The sequence below is a fragment of the Epinephelus moara genome, chromosome 1 (assembly GCF_006386435.1).
Source record: "Epinephelus moara isolate mb chromosome 1, YSFRI_EMoa_1.0, whole genome shotgun sequence".
Lineage (NCBI taxonomy): Eukaryota > Metazoa > Chordata > Actinopteri > Perciformes > Serranidae > Epinephelus > Epinephelus moara.
This window is the reverse complement of record NC_065506.1, coordinates 23,978,895-24,003,982: the sequence shown is the minus strand read 5'-3', so window position 1 is coordinate 24,003,982 and position 25,088 is coordinate 23,978,895. Positions and strand designations below refer to the sequence as shown.

Here is a 25,088-nt window from a genome sequence, read left to right as displayed (position 1 = left end):
ATTAAAGAGAGGGATGCACATGCATTAAACCACTGAGGCACTAGTTCTCTACTGGTTGTTTTCCAACAGTTTTCAGTGAGTGACTTAATGAGGAGGATTTTGAGATTACTCTTTATTTAACATTTAATGAACTATTTTTTTAAAGATTCTTTTTTTGGTGTTTTGTCCTAGGACAGGACAGATCCAGAGTGAAAGGGAGTGAGAGGGGGACAACATGCAGCCAAGGGCCACTGGGGCGTCCACTCTACTAGGGGAGCTAGTGGGCACCCTTGCATTTAATGAAATCTATCAGGGAGATTTGATCTGAAGCTTTAATAAATCTGAGCATGTTATAGGAAATTGAAGTCTGGTTAAAGCCAAAAAAAAGATGTGTTATGAGTTTGTCACACCACAAAAAATGCATTATTAACCACCAAGCCAAATTTGAATTATTTAAAAAATCTGCAAGTATATGAAATTAGGTTTCGAAAGCAAGAAAAAATAAGCAGTATTCTCTCTGAGACGCTGGGAGCTTGTTTGAGGTGAAGAACGAGAGAGCGGCTACACAGCGACAGACTCTTTTGCTTGCGTTTAGCAGCTAACGTTGGCTCCAAGCACACACCCACAACAGTAAGGAGTAATGCCGGCAGGGTGGGTAGACAATTCTTGCTGTAAAATTGAAAGGTACATTCATGCAGGCTGTTTTGCTAGTGTTTATATGACTGTGGAATTTAACAAGATCTTATTCGTGTATTTATTAGACTGAGAGAGCTAAGAGAGCTTGTTGAAAGTAAAAAACTCGCCTCTCACACATGGGGTGATTGAGACGACACTGCTGCTATGCGTCTTACTATAGTTTTTATATAGTGGGGAGGATGTTATGGTAGGGATGGCTCCATTCTTGGAACCCATCAGCTGTATTCAGCGTCTGACTTCCGGCAGACGGCGATACAGCCTCTGGGGGCAGACCCCCGATTTTTTGGCATTCCGGTTTGATTTGGGCGGAGGAGGCGAATTTCCGTTTCCGACTTCCGTTTATATATAAGTAAATATGCTGAACCATTGCGATGGATTCAGAGTTTGCAGTGACGCCAGTTATGTTCCGCCTCGCTAGTTCACCGCACGGACCGTTCAACCTGGCAACAACTGCAGCCGGCTCAAACGTGATTGGTCAATATCACGCGGACTACAAACAGCCTGCAACCGGAAACCAGGGCTCTTCAGCTCTTCTTCCGGAGGCAAAATCTCCGGGGTTTGCCTACAGACTCTACATTCACTGAATGTAGAGTCTGTATATAGAGACTAGGATGGCTCCAGTGCTTCATTGAGCCATGATTTCAGGACCGCCCAAAAAATCCTAGACATAAGAAAGATCTAACTCAACAATGCAGTTCGTTATAGTTCCCACTCTTTTCCCACATTTTCAGCAGGTATTTTCGAACATGTATAAAGTGATTAGAAAGAAATCTCTGATATTATTTTACCCAGACTTTAACTGTTTAATATTCATGATTCATTGATGGTATTACCAAATATCTTAATAATGCAAGAATACATTTAAAAGAAAGCAAATTGCTTCTTTGAGGTCTTTTCTCAGCCACCAGCCTTGAGCATTATCAGCAGTGTTTAGCCCAGTTACCACCATTTAAGAAGAGAAAGCTGAGATTAACCCCAGCAATAACACTGACCATCATTCATTAAAACTGTAATCATGCGTAAAATGAGATTGATAGAAATTTTTCTAAAAGGTTGAGAAAAGGGAATAGAAAAGGAATTATATTTCCTGATACAGGATTTAATGGACAGAAAGTTAATTCAGCTGCTTTCAAAATATGGTAAGGCACAAAATCCTCCTGGGCAAATTATAGACCGCTCCACCGTCATCACTGCATTTCTGACGGGAGACAGAGGTTATGCCCCTTTTAGCTCACACATACACACACACACACACACCTTACCTGTACTGCGAACTGCATGCACACATACACCAACACATATTCTGCTCTGCAATATAATATCTGGTTTATCTAGTCGCTGGGAATAGTTAAATCCTTCACGGGGGAAGCACTCTGTTGGTAGGATTACCGTAGTATACGCCCGCCATTTCTCTCCTTATTATCACATTTTTTTTTCTCAACAGGCGAGTTTAAGGCCAGTGTTTTAATGTTCAGCTCTATTCAATCCCTAGCTTTTACACTGGATAAAATATTTATTTTAGTTAATCACTTAAGTATCACGCTGAGCTCAGTATCTTCAGTAGTCCGTAACAGGATTATGTGTATGATGGGTGAAAGTCAGGGCATAAACATACATTTTATAGATACTGTTTCAAAAAGTTTCCAATTTTTTTTTTTACTTTTAAACACCCTTTGCCAGACAGTTGTAGTCTGTCCGTTTCACCCACTCTGTCTGGCATAAATTTTGAATACATATTTTGCACTTGCACCCATAAATGAAATGAAATTTTACTTGCCTTTTTTCCTCCATTCAAAGCATTACATGCTCCTTACTGAATATGAATAGTGTGTCAGAAAAAGACACAAAGATAACTGTAATGTAACGTCTTTGCTGGGCCTGTTTTTCTGCGCTAATATTTTTTTATTCACTTTCCCCACAGCTTGGGTCCCCCCCTGCATAGTTCACTAAAGAGTGGACACTGTACCTGCTGTTTTAAAGGTTCATTTGAACTTACAACCAAGGCTGACACCTGTGGAACCCTGCCTTTGATTGATTGTTGAGACCATTGATCTAATTTTGAAACCTTTGAGTTTCTCCTCTGCATCCTTCCTTTTCTTGCATGGCGTGGAGTAAACCTAATTTCCGTGTGCCTCACGCAGGGCTTCGCTCTCCAAGGTGGGAAAACAGAGTGAATAAATAAATAAAGAAACCCAAGAAACAGGTCTTTCACAGCAGCACGGAGATTTTTATAGACTGGATCAATTAAATTTGTCTTATTTGGAACGATGGGGCTCCGTAACTCAATAAGAGGTAATGTGGTTGAAAAGGCCTCTCACTGTGCGGCCATTAGGTGAGAGAATGTTACCATGGGAGTATTAACATGCAGGGATTATAGCGGCATAAGACTGGTCTGAGCCAATTAGAATCAAGAGCAGCCGAGAAAGCGGGGATGTGGGTGGGCATCCTGGGCTACAAAGTCCTGCTGCGAGGGCGAGAGCCAGAGAGAGGGAGAGATAGAGGACATCACAGCCGGGGCTTGATGGAAACCAGTAGTGCTTCAGAAAGGAGAGGAGAGACACTGGCTTTCAGTGTTAGCATGGCACAACAACCAATGAGGAAGCTCTTGTACTGTACACAGTCATTCCAATGTTATGCCCAGCTATTAAGGAGTTTCTCTTATTGCTATAAAACTTACTATCACTATTATCATGCTGACAATTTATGATCAGTTTGAAACATGATATGCCGTCATATTCAACAATCAAAGCTTTTAATGAAAGCTGCGATGTCACCAAGAAAATTTTACAAGAAGGATGAAAAATAATCAGCATCTCTACATACTTTGTTCACAATACTTGGCCAGTTGGACTGTCTATATGCCAGTAGATATATTTAGAGTTTGCATTAGTTTGTCCGTATAATCTGTATCACACACCATAAACTTGAAAGGTGGATATGAAAGTTTTGTCCTTCACGGTGCACAGTGGCTGTGGTCAGCATGGATTCACAGCGGTAACAGTGGATTTAGATACTGACAAGATTTCACAGTGGGAGTGAAAAATCAAACCTGCCATAAAGTCTTCTGAAAGCACCTGGTCGGCCTAAGCCATCTTTCTGCTGTCACTCTGTATGCTCTTTATGTTCTTAACAGTTACAACTTTTGCCAGAATATGTTTAAATACACACTACATTACATTTGTTTGGCAAATGGTTTTGTTGAAAGCAGCTTGCATTTGTTTTACCCCTCACACATACACAAATAGGGACAAATTTGGGGTTCAATGTGTTACTCAAGGATACTTAAACACGTGGACAGGAGGAGCTGGTGATTGAATCGTTTACCCTACAATTGGAGGAGGTCATTCCCTTAAACTACGCTGCTTTCAGTTCAGTCGTAACAGGCCCTGTTGACTTTGTGAGCTGAGGCCAGATGCATGAACCTCTGTGTAGATTCATGCTTGAAACTCTGTATGCACAAAGACAGAATGATTCCCATTCTATTCATCAGCGTCATAAAGCCCCATGTACACCTTGTTCTGTTTTGTATATGTCAGTCATCGTGGAACTGGGCACATGTGTACATGCCTCATTTCCACTCCCAAAGCTCACCATACTATACATGGATGTTTAGAGATGCTCTTACAACATGCATTTGTGTATTGTACACAAAACATCTAATGCAGTGAATTACACTAAGGTTGTGCACGAAGACTGATACAGATGTTGTGCATTTAGTCATGTTCTGTAAAAAAATTTGCGTGTTTGGAACATGGCTAACATATGGATAAGTAGGACAGAATGCTGCAGGAGAGTTTGGGAAAGTTTACATTGTTTTAAAACTGTATTACTACCATGAAAACTTGCTTATCTTTCGGAATCCATTGTTGTCAACATTAGTCAAACTGCTGCTTTGTTCTGTGATGGATGAAAACTTTTCCAGCCACCTCTCAGGCCTAGAAAGGGGGAGGGTTTGATGCTCAAAAGATACATTTTGGTGGGAGTACCACTTAAAGTTAAGTGTTTGTGTTATACATTGACTACTGGACAAACAATGTATGTGATTCATTATGCAGTTTCATATATTTAGTGGTGTTATCATGTTGCAGTGTCTTTATTTTCATAAATTCATATTAAAAATCCCTTTGCAACAACACTATAAAAACACTGCAAAAAAATGTTGGCTCATTTCCTGCATGTTCACTAAATGTCCTCCCCTCCTAACAGCCAAACAGCTCATCCTTTTGTGTGTGTGTGTGTGTGTGTGTGTGTGTGTGTGTGAGAAAGAGAGAGAGGCACTTCCTTATCTGTGAACTCAGATGTGTCACTTGCTATGTCGGAGAAGGGTGGAAACGCAGAGTGCCTCAGGACATTGTAACAAAGTCCCTTGTGCCACCAGCCCCCCCGACACAATTACCCACTCATGTCTAATTGGCATTTGAGGCTTCTCTGCTTGATCGACCATGGCCACATCAGCATGAAGTGGCAGGGCAGCGTTTGCCAAGCTGTGACTTAACTGGTATCACGCTTTGTTACTCTTCTAGCTGCTTACATAATTTGCTGATGTAAATTTACTCTGCCTAATTAACATCGTCAGCCTCTCATTTAATCTGAACAGACACGGGATGCATCCGGTCCCTGGTGCTACTGTCCGTTTTGCTGACTTCTGAGCGGCAGCGCACAGGCCTGTCTGTTGGCTGTGGCGCTGGAGTTTATGCGACTTGGTTGAATAAATCCATTACTCAGTATAAACACAACTCAGTCTTGGCATGTTGAGTCGAGAGGAGGGGTTGGGCACGAAACTAACTTTCCAGAAGTGCCCGCGAATTAAAAAATTAAGTTCATCTCAGTCGTTGGTTGATTGAAACTGAGCAGTTAACTTGAGAATGGTTTAGACGGTGGTGCATGGACACAAATCTGACTGACAGGCTCGCTGTTGAGAAGAGCTTTGTGATATTTGAGGTGACTGCACTACAGACAAATAATCATACTCCCAATTAGAGTCCCTTTCTCTACTTTATGGTCTTTGTGATGCTTAATGGCCTGTTCCCACAGAACTGTCTCTGGATGCCTGCACAGTCATCATTATCCAACCAGATCTCCTGTGTTAATAAATGACAAGCGTCTGGAATATTGATTTGTTAACCTTCAAAGAGGCGCCATCCAGTGCAGACGGCAGAATTATTTGAATTTAACAAATGTAGGGGCATATGCTCAGAGAGTCGGGTGTGTGTGCGGTTGTGTTTGTCCACATATACGGATTGATCCTGCATTGTGAGATTCTGAACTGCTTTTACTGTTATTTCAAACCCTACCAGGGCAGAGACATTAACCTCTTCTAAGTACAGTACCATAATTCTGTGGTGGACGCCCAGTGATTGGATCGTACAAACAGTGGTTGATGCCGAAGCAGGGGCTGCAGCTGGAGAGAGCTGGCCTGATGTGTACCAAGCCACCTACTCATTCAGCCAGTCAGGATATTAGATCAGACTGGTGGTTTGTGATGGTGGCAGGGTCAGTGAGCATCTCATTCGCATACCCCCCACCCCCCAACCCCGCTCCCTCCCATTGCTGCTCACCCATTTGCTTCTCTGCCGCAGTGCAGGGTAATCAGGACAGTGACACTTTATGAGAGAGGACGACAAAAGGATTTACACACAAAGCCTGCCAGAGGAATATATCTCATTTGCCTCCGGAGTTTGAACCTGAGTGCATAAGCACAAAAGTTTAGTTCAGCCTAATTGTTTCCAGTCATTTGCATCAGATGATTCAGACGCTGACTCACTCATAATTAATTTAGATTTTGATTATTTTTTCCATTTGCTGTAAGCATGGCAGAGAAATGCCACGGCTTTTAATTTTATCTTTCCAAATAATGCCTACTTTCTTGGCTACGTGCATTTTTACAATTTCAAATAGTTTTAAATAATAGTCCTGACAGCGAGTGCTCTTCTTAGATTGGCCTTTTGCACTAACTCATGCTAATTCATAGCAGAAATTGACCTGAAAATACCAGCACTGACTTACCCCAGTCAACCACAAAGAGACAAAGAAGAAGTCAAACTGTGGTGTGACACAGTCAAGGGATTCTGGGTTGCATTTCTTTCCTAAAAATGGCAGCTCTGGTTTTGTGTGTGTGCAGTCTGCTTATTGCTAAGTAGAAAAGGTTAAGAATATGTATTGGGACATCGGTGGCAATCTGGGAGAGTGAGTCTGAAATTAGAGGTGAAAGTATTAAATATTGATAACTCCTCTCTGTGTCCATTGCTAGCGCATTTATTATTCATTCTACCTTGAAGGTAGCATGCAAGATGACCCCTTTTCATTCAGGCCTTTGCCTGCTAAGTCCTGCTCTCATAAGTTGTGATTCTGTGTGGCTCCACTGACATTTTGCTCCACTTCAGCTGCTGTGGAAACACTATTCAGATTTGTGTACATTTTATTGCGTTTTCTCCTGACTTTCAAATAATGTTCATACTGTATACCTCAGGTGTGTGTCTATTAGGGATGGGGTAATAATCAATACAGCATAGTATTGCGATTTTGCTTGGCCATATTGTATCGATACATGGATGCTAAGTATCAGTGTTTTTTTTTAATCGGTATTACAAGTACAGATTAAACTCTTTGCAGCCTTCTAGAATAATAGAATCAGTCGTGTTTTCAGTAATACATTTTGCAGCAATGACAATGATTTAAGTGAGATAAACAGACTGAAAACTTCTTATCGTAATAAATAAAAACAGATGTATACATTTCCCTTTGAGGACAGTTGAAAAAATGAATTGCAATATATCACAATGTACATTATCACATACTCAGCATATCACAAAGCATATAAAGTTGCACAAATATTGTGTTGTGACCTGAGTATTGTGATTATATTGTATTATGGAGCCTCCGCTGATTGTCTGTCAGTGTCTATCAGGGCCTGTCCAGTGTGTCTCTGTGATTAAGTGTCAGAGTCCAATAAAATGTCTTTTTTAATGCCTCCGTATGTGTATGAGAGTAGGGTTTTATTTAATTTTAAAAAATGAATAAGCTTCAATAAGTGTAATTTGTTAGACTCTAATTTGTATTGGCTAAGGTGGGTCTCTTTTAAAATTATAATCCGCAGCAGCAGATCAAGGTTATATGTTGACTTATCCATACACACAGAATTATTTCAGATTTCCAGCAACTCTCCCAAATGATTCATATTTCATAGGGGGCATATTTGCCAGTGCTTCTTTGAAGATCTGTGCAGAGCTTCTGCTCAGACTTTGGTCAGTAATAAATAGGAATTCCCCCGAGGGTACAGCTCATAGGTGCTGTTTATGTTGACCAATGGAACCACAGCCTGCAAACCGGAGGAGTAGCGCTGTCGGGATTGAAGCAGGTGGGTTCTGGGCTTCAAAGACCAAAAGATAATCTGCAGAAAAAATCTAAAGCCAGGCTCTGAAATGTGCTGAACATCTACGAGCTTCTGCTCACAAAGACACGAGGCTCATCATGTGGTTCGAGCCAGCCCAGGAATGCTTTGATGCTGCTGATCCCCTAACTTTTGTTAGTTTATTTGACTGAGTTTTTATGTATAATATGTATTCCAAATGCCAGCTCTTCTTTAAAGAACTTAAAGGAAATCCTGGAGAAATAACCTTGGAGTTGAGGGCTTGTGGTAAAGCATCAGCTGATTCAAAGGCTCAGCTGCAAAGTCTTCCATAACACAGAGGGAAAAGTGCCAGGTCAATCGCTGGATAAATTGTAGCAAAAAATGGTACCACATAAGCGGAGGAGATTTTTTTTATCGAGCTTATATCTTTTTTAATTTTCTGAGGGGAATGATAATGTAGAAATATTGATCGGCTTATTTTGATACCTTTTTAGAATTATTTGACGACATGCTGTGAAGTTTTAGTGAAGTTTCACACTTGAACAACTTTTGATAGCAGTGGATGAAATTAAGCATTTTTCACACTGATGTGTTGTAGAGATATTAAATAGCCAGTGTAATTAAGGTGTGATGAGTAATGCGGTTAAATAAAGCATGCTGTATGATGTTTTTCTGGCTTAAGGACTCTCAACACAGAAAAGAATAAGTAATGTATATACAGCATTTAGTATTTATCACAGGCTTAAACTTTGTAAATGTAGGTCAGTGTGCTTCAGGAGAGAATCATTTTATTTGCTGTACAATTGATGTTTCTTCCAGAGGAGGTGGAAATTAACCAATACATTTAACTCAGCATGCGTTCAGTATAGAGGCAAAAAGCAGCAGAGGCTTTCCTGTGACTGATATTCATCCTGAGACACTTGGAAAAAGCAGAGACTTGTATGGTCATCCATCCAGATCCACTCTTCTTCACTCACCGTTCCTAACCTCCCTTTTTGCAGCACTAAGATGAACATGTGCTGCATTTTTCAAGTTTATTTGAATCGAAGCTGCAGACATCCAATTTTTATCACCTACAAGGTGAAGATTCAGAGAGGGCCTCAAAATGTGGAAGTACATTTCCGCTCAGTTCCAGTATATTCACATCTATCTGGAGTGCCGGCAATATTAAAAAGCGCAGCAAATTTGGTCTTCTGACTGAGCATTTTGAATTTGGACCATCTGTGACCCATTAAATTATATAAAATCCCCAGTTTTTTCATATGCATGCTGGGTTAAAAACTGCTAATAAATCTTTGCTGGTGTAATACAAGGAGGAGAGAGAGCACTGTTTGTATACTGTAGGTGATTTCGACTGGAAATTGCTCAGCTCACATGATTATAGGGGCAGAATGGAGAGAACTAAAGCTGAACCAGGGAGAGGAGGAAATAAGTTGATTTTATTTCCCCCTTGTTATTTAGCAACATTTTAGAAGTAGACCTGCCTCTTATGTAACCATGTGGGCTGAGGTTTGCTGCATGTGTACACTTCTTGTGCTGTGCAGTCATCTACACCCCTTGACAATATGAGTTATTGGCTTTCTTTTTCTTGTCCAGGCAACATCTTTCTTTCTTTTTTTTTAAGGTGGACTATCTTAAGTGGTCTTCAAATGGAAACAGAATAACATGAAATAGATTGAAAGTAATGAAGGAAATGGCCTCCAAGGCTCCATCTTAGTTTATAAAAGAGGTTTTTTTGTGGAGAGTGATTGTGTTCTCTTTGCCTGCAGAGGGGGATGTTGCCCTGGACATGAGCTCATGTCCTGTGTTTAAGGAAGCGGTACGCTCACTACCTGCACTGACTTTTCCCCTCACATCTGCTTAATGTTTTTGTATGCAGGTCTAAAGCATTTCATTATACAATGAAAACCTGCCTGTTTCGATGCTGTTTTCCTTCTAAGCGGCTCTTTCTCTTCAGTTTACACATTCAGCAGCTCACTAACATGCATCAGATCTCGTGATTGTCTGTCTCTGTTCACTTAATTGTATTGTTCTAGATACAGTACTGTTTGTATAAGATCTGCATATTTTGCTCTGCACTCACAAAGACAAATTACAGTTTAAAGTTGAGTGTAATTTTGTAATTTGCCAGAACATTAAACAGAGCTTTTAAAAGACTAAGACTGATTTAACAGATTTCACTTGGTCTAAAAATGTGCAGGTAAAAAGCCACTCAGCAGAGTGTTGTGTGAAACCAGACCATAAATATGAGAAATAGTTGAGGTTGAAGAATAGGCTACGGAGGTGGGAGATGAGATAGCGGCGGTTCAGATGGCCCCCCTCCTGGTGCCGGCCGTCAGAAGGAACGAAGTAGCCATTTTGTGGCGAGTGCGGTGGTGCGGTAGAGATGAGATGGTTAACACCCTTCTGCAGTATAGCCACCCTCCTCTCTCTCCCTCTAATTTTCTCTCTCTCCCTCTTTCTTTCCCTCGTTCGTTCGCTCAGTCGACTATGAAGACACTTCATCTTCCCTGACAGTATGACCACTGCTGCATGTTCTGATGCGTTCAGCATACCTTCATTGCATCATAAATAAATCAGAGAAATGACTTTTTCTTTCTCTTTCTCTCACATGTTCCTTTATCTCTCCCTCTTCTGCGCCTGTTATCTCGAGGAGTCGCTGGAAAACGGGAAATGGTGTGCTGGTGGATTTCCTGTGCGCTCCCCTCTTCCAGTGTTCTTACTGCATGTGCGTGATCATCACCCTCCAATCCCCTTTTACATTATCTGAAAGGAAAGAAATTATTTTTGCTCCATAATGATATTCAGTTTTTGTTATGACGTTATCTGCTTTAATTTTAATTTAAATGTCATGGATGTGAGGGATTTTCTTAATTAATGTGCACGGGGGGGGGGGGGGGGGGGGTGCAAAATACAAACTTGTATAATAGAAACAAAGTAGTGTCATTTTTCCCTTTCTGAAAGGGGGCTCGGGGGTTGCATTGTGACATAGGGGCTATACAAATAAACTTGACATGCTTTGTTATTCGTGCTGGAACCAAAAAACACACACCAACACACAAGCACATTTGTGGGGCTGTAGATTACATGAGCAGGCGGGGTAGGGATGGGTGGATGGAGGAGAAGGGGGATGCAGAGAAAGATTGTCAAGAACCACTGCCTCCCTCCCCCCCCCCCCCCCCCCTACTGACTCCCAGTTACCCAGTCCCTCCACCCCTTCCTGTAATCTCCACTCCTCCACGGGTAGTCTCAAACCTTGTGTTCGTCCACCACCAACCAATTACCTGGCAACCCTGCCCTTATCCCCAGCACAGGCGTGATGCTGCTGCATGATGGGGTTTTTGTATATTGAATTCCATCTCCTGGTGAGATAAAGGGTGTAGGAACAGGGCTCTGCCGCTGTGCTAGATAAGTGTTTCTCACAAACCGTTCCTCGCCGCTTCTTCTGACACTGATTGTGGAGAAAAGAGACATTGGGGATGGCAGGGGGGGAGAAGGCGTGGGGGTGGAGGGTTGTTGCAGTGAGATGGGACCCAATTTCAGTATTATTTTCCTCTTGTTTTTAATTTGTTATAAAGCAGCTCCCAGAGAGAAGTTGGATCCAGCTCCTAAACGCTTTCCTCTTTCATATTTGTAAAGTCGTGTCACTATTGAGATCAATATTCAAATAGCACGAGAATATTTTCTCTGGCATCTCTTCTTCTCATTGTAGACTTACCAAACACCAGATATTACTCCGTGGATCGATAGTTTATCTTCATTTAGGGTGGCTGTTCAATCTGCAGAGGTGACAGTTATGGGTTGAGCAGCTCTGTGGAGTATCAGCTTTTATTCAGCTTCATCCCTTCCCTCTCAGTCCTATTTGTAAGCTGTCCTGAGAAGTGTCCCTTGGTACCTGTGGCCTGAGCCAGGCCCATCTATCTGTCTTTGTCTGGCCCACTGCAGGGAACCACACACTCATTGGTTGTCCCGGGGAACAATGTAAGTGATGGACCACCGTTCATACATCAAACCTGCAAGGCATTTGACAGTGCAGGACAGAAACATTGAAAATAATGACCACAGCAATATGTATCAGAGGTTAAAAATAGAGTGCCGCAGAGAAGTGCTGGCAAAGTTGAGGCTGAGAGCTCTTCAGTGTGACCCACCCAACCCCGGCCCTCCCACTGTTTTAGAGGTTAATGGAAGCTGCCTTGAGCGCAGAAGAAAATATGTTTCCAGTTAGCCAGAAAGACTGATATTCAACTACTTGGACACTAATATGCTCCAATTGAATTTCTCCCTTTGTCAGAGGGGAGTCTGTCCTGCTGCGGACCCTCCCTCACAGCTGTGCCCTTGCCTCTCTCTCCGCTCAACCAGCACTGAGCCAAGCCCCAAAGGTCAAGTGTGAGGGGTCAAGTTTAACCTGAAACCAGACAGAGTAAGAGGGAGGGGGGAGGTGGCTGGGGTCACTTCTGCGCAGCATATTGCTCAGCACCAGTGTGCATGTTTCTGTTTATCAGCGTGCGGCTTTATCTGTTGTATGTTTGTCATTCGATGTGTATGTGTCCGGTTGTAAATTGAGGACGTCCTGGGACCTGACTGCTCAAGCCACATTATGAGGGGGGTCAGAAATGTGCACAAGAACAACTCTATGTACTGCATCTGTGAATGCATCTGCAGTGATTGTCTACAAAGTCAAATCTCCTCTTGTCTGGCAATATGGCAGTGTTTTTTTTTAATACTTTTTGCAGATTAAATCAAATAGTTGGCATGCTGGAAACAAAATCTGATCTCAAGTGGTTAAGTGAGACACATTCTAATGCTCTGTGTGAACTAAAATCAGTCTCAACTGTATGTACACACACACACACACACACACACACACACACAGACACACACACAGACACACACACAGAGACACAGACACACACAGACACAGTTAATATCTGGACACATGATACCAGATCTGAGCAGGGCCAGCCTACAAGGCTATCCTATTGATTTCACATGTTACATTACAGTGTGTTTGTATTGCTGTCCTGTTTTAATTTGGTAAATAGCTCGTAGATCTTGAATGTGTTCATGTACATAAACATCTGTGTCTCTCTCACTCACTTTCTCTCCGACACACACACACAAACACGCACACACACACACACACACACACACACACACACACACAGCATGAGTCGGCCCACACCTGGAACAGATAAAGAGTCTTTCATGTTTGCAGGGCTATCCTGAGGTCAGCGAGGGCTGGTGTTGAGAGCTAGTTTTACTAGGAGTGAGTGGGGCTGGAGAAGAAATGAAAAGAAACCATATATATCCAGGTGTTGCAGAGTTAAGGAAGTTTTATTAGTCTACAATTCCTTCCTTGATTTCCTCCCCCACCACTACAGAGATACCCCCTTGGCATCATACCTTGCCCATCTATTGCACAGTTGCCTTTCGAGCAAGAAGATGGATAATAGTCTGCTTGGTGCCTTTTGAATTATCAACAGTACGGCACATAGATAGAAGTCTATGTTTTTGTCAAGCTGCCGTTTCAATCTTGTTTCAGGCATTTATGGAAGAATGAGTGCTTTTTGTTGATTCCTCCTCCGAGTATTAACTTCTACTATATTAACCTCTATCCTCAAGGCTTTTGCCTGTCAGTTACTTTGATATGATACAGACCACCATAAAAGATGTTTCTGAGCTACAAACTCTCTTACACCCATAAACATACACAGAAAAACAATGAACAAAATATGCATAGCAAACAGCAGCACACACAGCTTACAGTAAACTGTATCCTGTGTCCTCTTACATGTGGATTTTATTTTACTCTTGTGTATCCTAAACATATTGATAGAGGATTTCTGTAAACTCCATGTATGAATATAATCATTAATGTCTACCTAAGCCCATTTTTGTGATATTACTTTTGACATTTTCTGAGGTCTCTGCCTCTCCAAAACAAACGGATGAGGTGATTTAAACCAGTAAAAGCACTGAATAAAGCAGTTTCATGTTGCAAATCACTGTTTCTCTGATGCTGTTAGGCATGCTGGAGATAGGCGGATGTGTGCTCACCTTTTATTCTCATATAACTTAAGATCCAGACATTCATGAGGTTTTTACCTGAAGCCGAGTTATCCGCAGAAGTCTCTTGTTCTCCAAAACAAATGGACCTGGTGATTTAAACCATAAAAACACTGAATAAAGCAGTTCCACGTTAACAAAAGCAGTGTTTTTTTCGATGCTGCTTGTCAGAGAGAGGCTGCTAAGTACAATGTTCAATGCGAAAAAGCATATGACCCTGTCTAGAGCCAGTGATTGGTTCGTCCGTTCTGGTCCAATATAGAAACATGGTGGTGCAACATGGTCATCTCTGTAAATGAGGACCCGCTCCCTATGTAGGTATAAATGGCTCGTTTTAACGTAATGAAAACACAATGATTCTTATTTTTAGGTGATTATACACTAAAGAAAACATACTTACGGTATTATATTCCATTTCTGCCAATAGATCCACCCAAATCCTACACACTGGACCTTTAAAATGAAACAAGCAGCAGTCTACAGCACTGTTACAGAAATGTCCTTGTTTCAAATCCAGCCAGGGACTCACAGTATGTCACATGTCAAGACCTCCTTTCTTTTACAGTTCCAGTGTTTCCTGTCACTCCACCTCCAACAGTCCAGTAAAGGTGAAATGCCGTATAAATAATCTTTTGAAATGTCTCTTATAGAGCTGTTTTTCCTTGAATGTCACAGCAGTAGGTATATACATTTCCTTTGTGCTGGGGGAAACGTCTGTTTATGTGGTCATGTGAGTACATGCTATAATGTGTGCAGTTGAAAGGACTGAACAGAGCTCCCCATGCCTAGGTTCTCACAGCAGTCTATGGGAGAGTGCGAGAGTGGTCCGTGACACCCGTATCCCTGTAAAGTTTCCGGTGCAGGTGTAATTCCCTGTAAAACGCCCTATAATTTACTGCCCTTTGGGAGCACACTGTCTCAGGGTGTGAAAATCAATAGGATGGCGGAGAGGGATTGGGCACAGTGTCTATGCTCAGCCACACTATGGCAGCAGTTAGGGTAATTCTGTAATGGCAGGGGATGAGGTTCAACCTATCTAACGCTCTATCTGAAGCAGATAAATGTTTTACAACACCATCATTTAACCCTTCCTACCCGATCCACCCTGCCCCCAATGTCTCTGAAGGCTCTACCCAGGGACCGCCCCTAGAGCTGAGGTCCAGACTGTTGTGATGGTAGTGTGTCAGTGGATGTATTTGTGTGTGCGTCAAGGGGGGGGGGTTCACTCCCTTGCCTCCCTGGGTGTACATTCCGACTCTTAATGCTCTATAACCTTGTAAAGATAGCCCGAGGCATTTTAGCATATAGCCGATTTTCAGAACCCCCCAGTTGTTTCAAAGGGAAGCCATGCGGAAAACATGCATTGAATCTAACAAGATGCTGCATGTATAATGTAGCATATAGCATATCATATAGGCCACTGGATATTATAACCCTAATTCGGTGCACCTCTAAAGCGTGCAAAGTGGATAATCTTTTGTATTTTAAACCAATGAGATTGATAAGGATGATCATAGAGGATGTGGGCTAACGAGGAAGTGGCAGACGACTCCCAGAATCAATCAGAATATCGTGCTACTGCCTTGACTTTGTTTCTAATAAAAGGAGGACTGAAGCCTTTGTGTGAATGAGAGCCAGAGTGAGTGTGATGGGGAGGAAATGGCTGAAGAGGGAGATCCCACACAGACTTACAGCCCAGTCCACATGACGTGTCTCAGCTTCAGCAGGGACACGCAATTCATTCTGTCAGAACGGAGCGGAGAGATCTCATTGTGCCTGCCTGGATTGGCACCAACAGCAATCACTTGTTTCTGATTTATTAGATAGCCAAGGAAATTAATTTTGTTCCAAAATGCATGGTCGGAAATTAGATGGTGAAATTGTGTGAAAGAATCAGTGATTGTTTTCCCCCCCGCTATCCCTCCGGAGGTACTGATAACTGCTGATCTCTGTGACACCATTAATGAAAAACTTATTCAGATTGAGGAAAAAAACTGTCTTCAGCGATGTTGTAATTAACTTGGCTATCTCTCCAGTCCTTAATGTGATTTGAACCACCCATTAACATTCCCCCAAAAAGCTGGCCACTAGCACTCAGGTTATGGCTGGCTGTGGACCTTAGGAAGTTCTGCCCTCCATTCTACTTCCTGTTCACATGTCTGGAGATCCGGTCCTCCATAGACGCAGAAGTGATTTGCACAGCTGGATTGGCTCTCTGTAGTCTGATCACTCATGCCACCACATCCAGTGTAACCACAATACTTAAAAAAAGAAAAGAAAAAAAAGAAAAAACAGTGACCCTTCCTTTGCACATTGTGGTTGACATTAATATGCTGTATGGTTGGATGATATGGGGAAAATCAAAAATATTTTTGAACAAATACCTCGATATTTATACTGTGGCATTATTGTAGGTTTGACTATTGGTGCTTTCACAGAATATTTACATAATGAGATTTTGGTAAATAACCATCAGTGATGTTGATGTAAGGACTTAGTGGGTTAAGGCAAATAATAGGACAGCAGTCTGGCAAGTTCAGAAAATAACTTCACTTTACTGTAACGCAGACTTTTTTTTTATAAAAATATATTTTTTCCCCCGTCATTTTATAGGACAGATTCAGTATGAAAGGGGGAGAGAGAGTGGGGGGATGACATGCAGCAAAGGGTCATGGGTTGGCATCAAACCTGCTGCTGCTGCTGTGGCAGGGACACAGCCTTTGTACATGGAGTGCCTGCTCTACCAGGTGAGCTAGTGGGCACCCAATATTATGATATCCAAAATCCAAGATGATATCTAGTCTCATGTCATGATATCAATATAATATTGATATATTACCCAGCATGCAGCAGTATTAAAATGCTTAAGAACATGATACTGTAAGTGCTACAGGGGTGCATGTGATAGCATGTTTGATTGTAACTTTGCCATAGAATATTGCCATAGAAATAGACTAAATAGAAAGGACGTTAAACTGATTGCTGTGCTCATTTGACTAGTTCAAAAGAAAATGGTATTTGCTGTTAGTTGTTATGGTGACACACACACACACACACACACACACACTAGTTTAAGAACTCCATTTTGGCCTTTTCTTACACTTATTTTCCTTAACAAATACATCAGTACACCTTAATTACCTTGTTGACTCAACTTAAAACACACTTCATTTAAAGGCGCTGTATGTAAGAATGTGGCCAAAAAGGTTACTGCACTCAAATTCAAAATACTGCCGCGAGTCGTGTCCGCCCCCCCTCCCCTACAGATTCAAGGTTGCTGGACAGCGGCACGCTGGAGACTGATTTGTTTGCCCACGGACGGCTGCCGTGGCAGGGCCGTGTCCCCGCATCTGTGATCTTCGGTTTTCCAGCGGACCATTCGTGCAAGTCCGGCTTCTCTGCTGCTAACACTGCTGCCGGGATACAGTGGAGAAGCCGGCTGCTAATGTTATGTACCGGGACACTGCTAATGCTGCTTGCCGTGCTGCTGTAGCTCAGTCGTAACTGTAACTGATGCTGAGACTCTACTGACTGCGTGACTGGTAGACGGCGGTGGGTGGCGCAACAGGCCAAAACACAAATTCAAAACATAAACATTATTTGCGGACCGTAAAATATTTTTTTAAATGCGAATATTCTGGCCGTACTATTGTTGTCGGTGAGATCAGTATGTTATATGAACATTATTCCTTAGTCTCTCTGACATATTAGAAGGATTTTGTGACTATTTTTTTTCTTTAGATTTCTTACATATCGCTCCTTTAAACTCGACAGACACAAAGTAAAACTCACAAAAAACATNATGTTATATGAACATTATTCCTTAGTCTCTCTGACATATTAGGAGGATTTTATGACTATTTGCTTTAGATTTCTTACATATCGCTCCTTTAAACTCGACAGACACAAAGTAAAACTCACAAAAAACATTTTGGTTAACGCAAGGCTTTCCAATGTTCCACCGGTTTGGAAAAATAAAACCAGAATTAACAGAGTTAGATGTGAAAATATGCAGAAAATATGCGAAGCAGCAGCTCTCACTTGTTCTTTGGAGGCAGCTACAGTACATCATGTTTCAACAAACATGCGATTAATAGCAACAAAACAAATACAGTCATTCTAAAATGAAAAGATTGCTTTTACAGTAATGTATTACTCCACTGCTTGTTTGGACATTGCTGCAAAACCTCATCTCAGTGAGTTTGCGACTGTCAGTTTGTTTATATCCAAGTTTATATGTGTATCTGACGGCTGCAATGGCAACAGTGCGCATAAAAATGTCCGCCGCTTTGACCTTCCTGCTACGTTGATTTGAATGGGAATGTCTGTTTTACTCTCATTCAATTTCTATGAACTCTGCATTGCATTTTAGTAATAGTTTCACATTATTTGCCATTGTGGTCACACTTAATCATTAACCATGTCCATGGATGATCACATTCATTATCTGCAACAGTGTGTATCAGTAGCTAATAGCTAATGCAATCTCAGTGTGATGTGATTGACTGTGGAGAATAACTGTCTCACCTTGTCACCTATTTTATTTATTTATTTACCATGAGTAGATGTATTTGCCAGGAATGTGCAAAATGAGCCATGTTTACATTAAAGTTAGAAGTGAAACTGAAATTTCAGGTTGCGTATTCAAAGCCATGGCCCCATAGCACTTTAAATGCTTTGCCTTAATATTTGCTTTAATAATTTTGAATATGAGTACATACTTTTTTGTCCTCTATTTGCTCAGTAGCATAACATCTGTGATAATGTGTTTTTGTTGCCCTGCCCTAAGGGTAAAAGGTTGTCTGAAGTACTCCCCGAAGTTCTCTTCTCATTATCTTGTGAAAGCAGAGACCAAACTGCTATCCATCCACCTCAGCTCTCCGCTAGCTGAGCACGCCAGTATATTTACATTGTCACCTGTCTACTTTAGCACTTAGCCCGGCTTTGCATCTGAATATAAATAAAAAAAAGCATAAAAGTCTAGTCAAGTCATTTTATTTTGACCACTTATCCGAGAAAACTGTGACAGACTGTCGTAAACATGTAACATATGCAGCCACACAAACTTACATGACACTGCTATAAATTCTCACTAATCCCCGCTGGATATTTGATAATTCACTCTTATTCCCCCGTGCTTCTTCCTGCTACTCTACCCCCAGCATTTTCTCCTCCACCAAGGCTATTCCACCATTTTCTCAGGATTGAATGCAAATTGGTTAAAACACTGATCAGAACTTATTACAAAATGGAGCCTTGCTTAGAGAAAGAAATGGTGCATCACTATGAGAGCGAGGATGGAAGGGGCTGGGGGAGCCTGAATGTGGGCTGGGAGCGGTGGTGGGTGGGGCTGTTGGGGGTGTGCATGTGTGTGCGTGGAGGGAGGCTTTCTGTGGCAGGGATGGGAAAATTAGATTTATTTTTTTCATGGGGTGAAGAGAGGGAGGATGGAGGGGCGGGGGGGGGTGCGGGGTTCAGTAATGGCACCTCACTGTATTTTATATATGTACAGATGGAAGAAAATGAAAATGTTTTCTGAATAGGTTTTCTCCATTCATTTTCTTTCTGTTCTTATATATATCTGTGTGTGTGTGTGTGTGTGTGCATGTGTGTGTCTTTCTGTCTGCACCTCTCTGTCTGTCTGCATTTAACCCACCCAGATCCACCCCTCCTCCTGCTCCCCTTTTTCACTGGCAGATCCCCAAGGTTATGGCATGTCTGGACATCTAATCAGGCCAAGTCTTGATGCTGAATATGTTGTGCCCCTCATCCCCACACCCTATACTGTTTATCCTACACCTGCCATTATATATTCAAGCCTTTGTCCAGTCTCTACTACACACCCCGCTGTGATAAATGAACACGACCTTGGAACATAGAAAGGTTGAAGAACAATGATTCCACTTTTTATGAATTCATTTTCTCCCATGTAGCCTGTGTTCAGCAAGTACAGGGGTAACGCGTAACTCAGTCTCGCCCATGTCTAACAAAGGTATGCATTTGAGCGTTTGAAATATATTGACGCAAAATTGAGGCACAGGATACATATGTGAGCCATTATGGGTAATTTAGGCAGTTATGTCTCTTGTCCCTTTGACCTAAACGGATCATTTTTTGCGCCTTGTCTGTAATAATAAAAAAGGAACAGCTCCCTCCTGAATGTCGCCTCTTCATTTTTCAAAATAGTTTGATTTTCAGTTAGTTTGCTTGCGTGCATCTGCATGTCTTTTTTGTGGCTTATCTGGCAAACATTGGAAGAGCAACATAGAATTGTTTTTGGCAAATTTGGCAAAAGTGATGGCAAGTGAAGTCTGTCTAATCTGTCAGGGGTTCAGTGTTGTAATATTTCAGAGGATGTGGACAGTTGCTGGCTGAAAGCAGTTTTTACAGTAGACAGAGACTATGATGTTGACCTTTAGTGAGCCAGTGCTCTTTCTCCAACCTCTTACCTCACAGCAGACAGCAGTACTCGTGCTTTGCCAGTAGATGGTGTGCCTTGTTCAGGTTTTCTCACTTTCCACTCACCGAGCCTTGCTTGCTCACCCGTGACTTGTGAAAGCGCTCTGGGGTAGGCCTCCCTAACCTATCATCCCGCACCCCCCTCAACACCCCTCCGAGCACCCCTTCCATCTCTGCCATCTCCCCCATCGCCCCCCTCCCTCTGCATCCAGGGGGCAGAGTCACCGAGGTGGCAGTTCTAACAAGCTGCCGGGGACCGCACTGCTCAAATGAGCCAAATCAAAGAGAAAAGGGGGAGTTGGATAGGTAGCGCCATGAACCCCCTGCAGAGAACAACCATTCTGATGAATATGAAATGAATTTGTATTGCTTGACATGATAAGCCCAAGGATAACCCTGTACTCAGTCGACATCTTTACCCTGACATCCTTCAGACATTAAAAGATGCGCTAGAAAACATCAACACAAAATGACTATGGCAACAACTGGCCAACTAGCCGTGAAATGTTTGTGGGCTGATTTTTGATCAGGAACATTAGAGAGTCACTGAATTGCAAATTAACAGGATTTCTGTTTTGTTGTGGACAAGGTGAAGTGTTCGTCTAGCCTTCCAATGTGTGTTCATGTCCTTCTCTCTGAAAAGGACATGGGACAGGTGGATGACTTAGGCACTACAACACCAGTTTTTTTAGATTCATTGACTGGTGGACTGGCATTAATAAGAGAGCACTCCTGTACCGTCCTCTCTTCCCTCCTTGTCTTCATCCTTCATTCTCTCTGCACCTCTCTGATTCCTCATTTCATTTTGTGGTGCAGTTGCTATCCCTCTGCATCTTGCATCTCTCATGGGCTGTCTTCTTAGGGTCTGTGATGAAATGGCGTCAGGTCACTCCACCAAAAAATATACAAGATCATGAAAAAACCCCCCACCATATTGTGTCCTCCTCCTTCATGCAGCTCTAGTCTGTCACTTCCTCAGCACACATTCAAACATGTGTGAGTGAGCATGCACATGCACATGCATGCATGCGGACACACACATATGCATGAAAGTACACGTGCACATACACTCATGTGGTTGCTGCACACTTCATTTAACACATACAGATGCAGGGCTTTATGGTTTTCCTAAAGCCAGAAAACAAGGAAGTGCACATTGATTGTAAAAGCCTGTGTTATCATTTATGTTCACAAATGCTCCTGGCATGGAAGAAGAGCCATTGAAATTGCTCATCCAAGAGAAGGGAATAGGAAACGTTGTGTATAATAACGTGAATGGTAATGCTTCAGTTTTATGCTCCTATTTCATCTGTATGTGTGCAGTCTGAGAGCCCTGAACCTAGATTTCACAATGATTTCACAATTTACAAAATGTAATGCATACAGAAATGACAATATCTGTAATGTTTTCTCTCCTTCCTTTTCTCCCTCTTGGTGTTTTTTTGTGCTTTCTGTGAGTTTAAAGAATTACACAGTGAATATGACTTCACCTGCAGTACTCAGCCTTTTATTTTCTGCAAGATGTTCTTTTGATACATTCCCATCTGAGAACCCTGCATAGTTATCTAAAAGTAGTGGAACCTGCTTGTATACGCAACTCTCGCTGAGAGTCAGTAGAACCCCTGATACTGCTCGGGCATGAATGTCTTGTGATGCTTTCACTGTTTTTCAGTCATGGTAATGTCCCTTTAGGTTAAGAAGAGGTAAAATGAATGGAAATATATACACAAGTAGTTGCAGTGGTTAAATTCTGACAACTATTTTTCAGACAGACTATCTATATATCATGATTTGGTTCATAATTATCTGTCTCACACTGATTTTTTCAAAAAGCAAGTAAATATCCTGGAGCAGAAATTAAAATGAGACACACACAAGAGGCCAAACTGAACATCTGCACCCTTCATTAGTGTTACGACATCATATTTTAAAATTTAAAACACCAAGCTGTGTTACTTGAAAGTGTTTCCCCTTTATTTGTTCACATAGCAGTTTTGTTTAAGACATAAGTATCTCTCTGGTACTTGCACCTTGCCTTGTTGACCTTGGGAAGGAACTACTGGGCCTGTGTATTTTAGTAAGATGCTACTGACTTCACCTGTGACCCCTCTCCAAACAGCAGGTCAGGAAGGCACTGAGGGATACTGCCACTGTGTAGTTTACTGTGGTGCACCGTCACTATATTACCTCTGGCCTGGGCTGTGCATCTATCAGCCTCCAGATCAGAGTGGGGAGCTTGTGTTTTCCTCTGTGCCCTCTTTCGAAGACCTATCTAGACACAGATGTTTAGTTTGTCTTCATCTCTGGGCTGTCAGATTTACCTCAGTGGTCCTCCATCCAGAAATTGTTCGGGGAGCTGCATCACACATCGAGAAAGTTTTCTTTGAAGGAGCAACATGTGGCGAGGTATTCATTAACAGTAAGATGTCATTTAGAACAGCTGAGAAAAAACTATAGCACATTGTTGATGCGTTGATCCTGGTTGGTAACTCATTTCCTCAATGCTTTTGTGAGCATTGTCTTCAGACTGAATGCTGGAGGTGTTTTTTGCGTTTGGTTTTCCTGAGTGGACACAATAAAAGCAATTTCTCTATAAAGCCACTCAAACATGGAGTGAACAGACAAAAGGGATTGGAAAAAATCTGGGCCACAGCAGAATCCAGCCTGCCCCTCTGCTAACCTCCTCTCAAACAAACACAGCAGCCATTTCCTCCCTCTGTCCCTTGAGCCCCTCGCCCCTCGCTGAAGCACCAATTCAGCCGGCAGCAGCACAGGTGTTGTGACGTGTGCCATTTCTATCCTATTTCACATTGTGGTAAAACAGCGTGTTATCTCAAGTTTTTCATAGCGTTCATCGAGTGCTGTGCATGTACTTACTTTTTCAAACTGATGTTTAATAAAAGTGCATGCAGTGAAGATTTCAGATATTTGGTGGAGTCTGTATGTTCACTATTTTTGTAACATAGTGTGTTTTGCATCTAAATTAAAAAAAAAAAAAACATGTCAAATTATTTTAAAGCAATCAATGCAATTAAATTAAACTGTATTTGTATATCTTAAATTTTCTGAAATCTATGAAAAGTCATGAAAATAAAATCACAGCTGCACATAATTTACAAATTATTTTATTTAATAAAACAATTTCACTGCTGTTTATGTAACAAATCAAAATGAGGTGAAATTATGACATCTTATTTTTCTGCTTTTTTATTTTGACATGCTTTACTGGTTGTTTAAACCTAACTGAGGGACTTCCCCCTGGCTGGGTCTAATGGTGTATTTTATGTACAGATGCATCTGGTAGGAATCAGTTGACCCCGCTGAGGGAGCTGAAAGTGAAAGAGGCTGTTATGCTTTAGCACTGGCCGAACTGCCAAAGTCACAGCCCGATCGGACTAAATCCCTGGCGTCTCCGCAAAGTCAAGCGTGATGGAAACATGCTTGACTTTGCTGTACGGTGAAAACACACCGATGTAATCCAGCAAAGGGAGAAAATATTCCAGTGTTGTCCATTCCTGGAAGATTTATGTAATGTCAAAAAAGATAATAATCAAATGATAAATACTTCATATTTTATTGACATTTTCAATATATTTTCTCATTTTGTTTTTAAGCAGAAATCAGATGGGGACTATTTTTTAATTATTGTTTTATTATTATTATTATTATTATTTTAATCACTTAATCTCTCCCTTTTTAATTTTACAAAAACAAAAAAGGCTAAATTATGAATAAAATACTAAATTAGAAATATCATTAAATTTCACAAAATATGAATTGTATAATATAAATTTAATGTTCTCTTCATTTCCTACACATTTAAATGTAACATAATTTATTTGAATTGTTTGTTTTTTGCGATGGTCTCAGTGTCCAAGATAAAAGGTAATTTCTTTTTGTTCTTGTTTCGCCCCTGACATGGGTGGGGTATTGAGGGTTTAGGGACAGAAGGGGGGGGGGCTGTGTTTATTTATTTCTTATTCTCTCTCTGTCTCCTGACATATCTGTATTCCTCATCTTCTGTCTCCTCTTTGAATAGAAATAAAAAAAAAAGGTTCATTTTGTTCATTTTTTTCATTTTTGTTCATTTTTTTGAATCCTCCTCTCGCCTTACCATTTTCATCAGCTGCTCTGATAGCCATGAATCTTGTCACTCATGTTTTTCATCAACTCATGTCCATGGAGCGTGTGGTGAGTCCTGGAGATTCCCGCTGAAGCGAAAGCAATGGTCAAAAAGAGAGTCACACAACCGAGCCGGAGAACAACACAAACACACACGCAGGCGATATCGCCGTCTCCGTGAGATCAAGGCGAAGACGTGTACTAACATACAAAAAGCAACAGAAACAGAGTCCTAAAATAAAACATGGTCGTAAAATGTCTCCTCCTCCTGTGAATTACATGTACATCTTTTAGCAGTGAATTGACTGAAACAGACAAGAACTGGAACAGTGTGTACACTTGACAAAAACACATCTTTGCACGGACTTTAGTTTTTTTTTTTTTTTTTTTTTTTTTACAGGCAAAATGTTTTGTG

At 41.5% G+C, this 25,088-nt stretch overlaps 1 protein-coding gene across 1 annotated transcript in view; it reads right to left on the bottom strand.

Moving 5' to 3' along the window:
* hnf4b (hepatic nuclear factor 4, beta) overlaps window positions 1-20,740 on the bottom strand; it is a 61,674-nt gene extending 40,934 nt beyond the window's left edge. The window contains 1 exon segment of the mRNA XM_050050375.1: window positions 20,618-20,740. Within this exon segment, the coding sequence (XP_049906332.1) occupies window positions 20,618-20,740 (123 nt within the window).
* Between the last annotated feature and the right edge of the window lie 4,348 nt (window positions 20,741-25,088).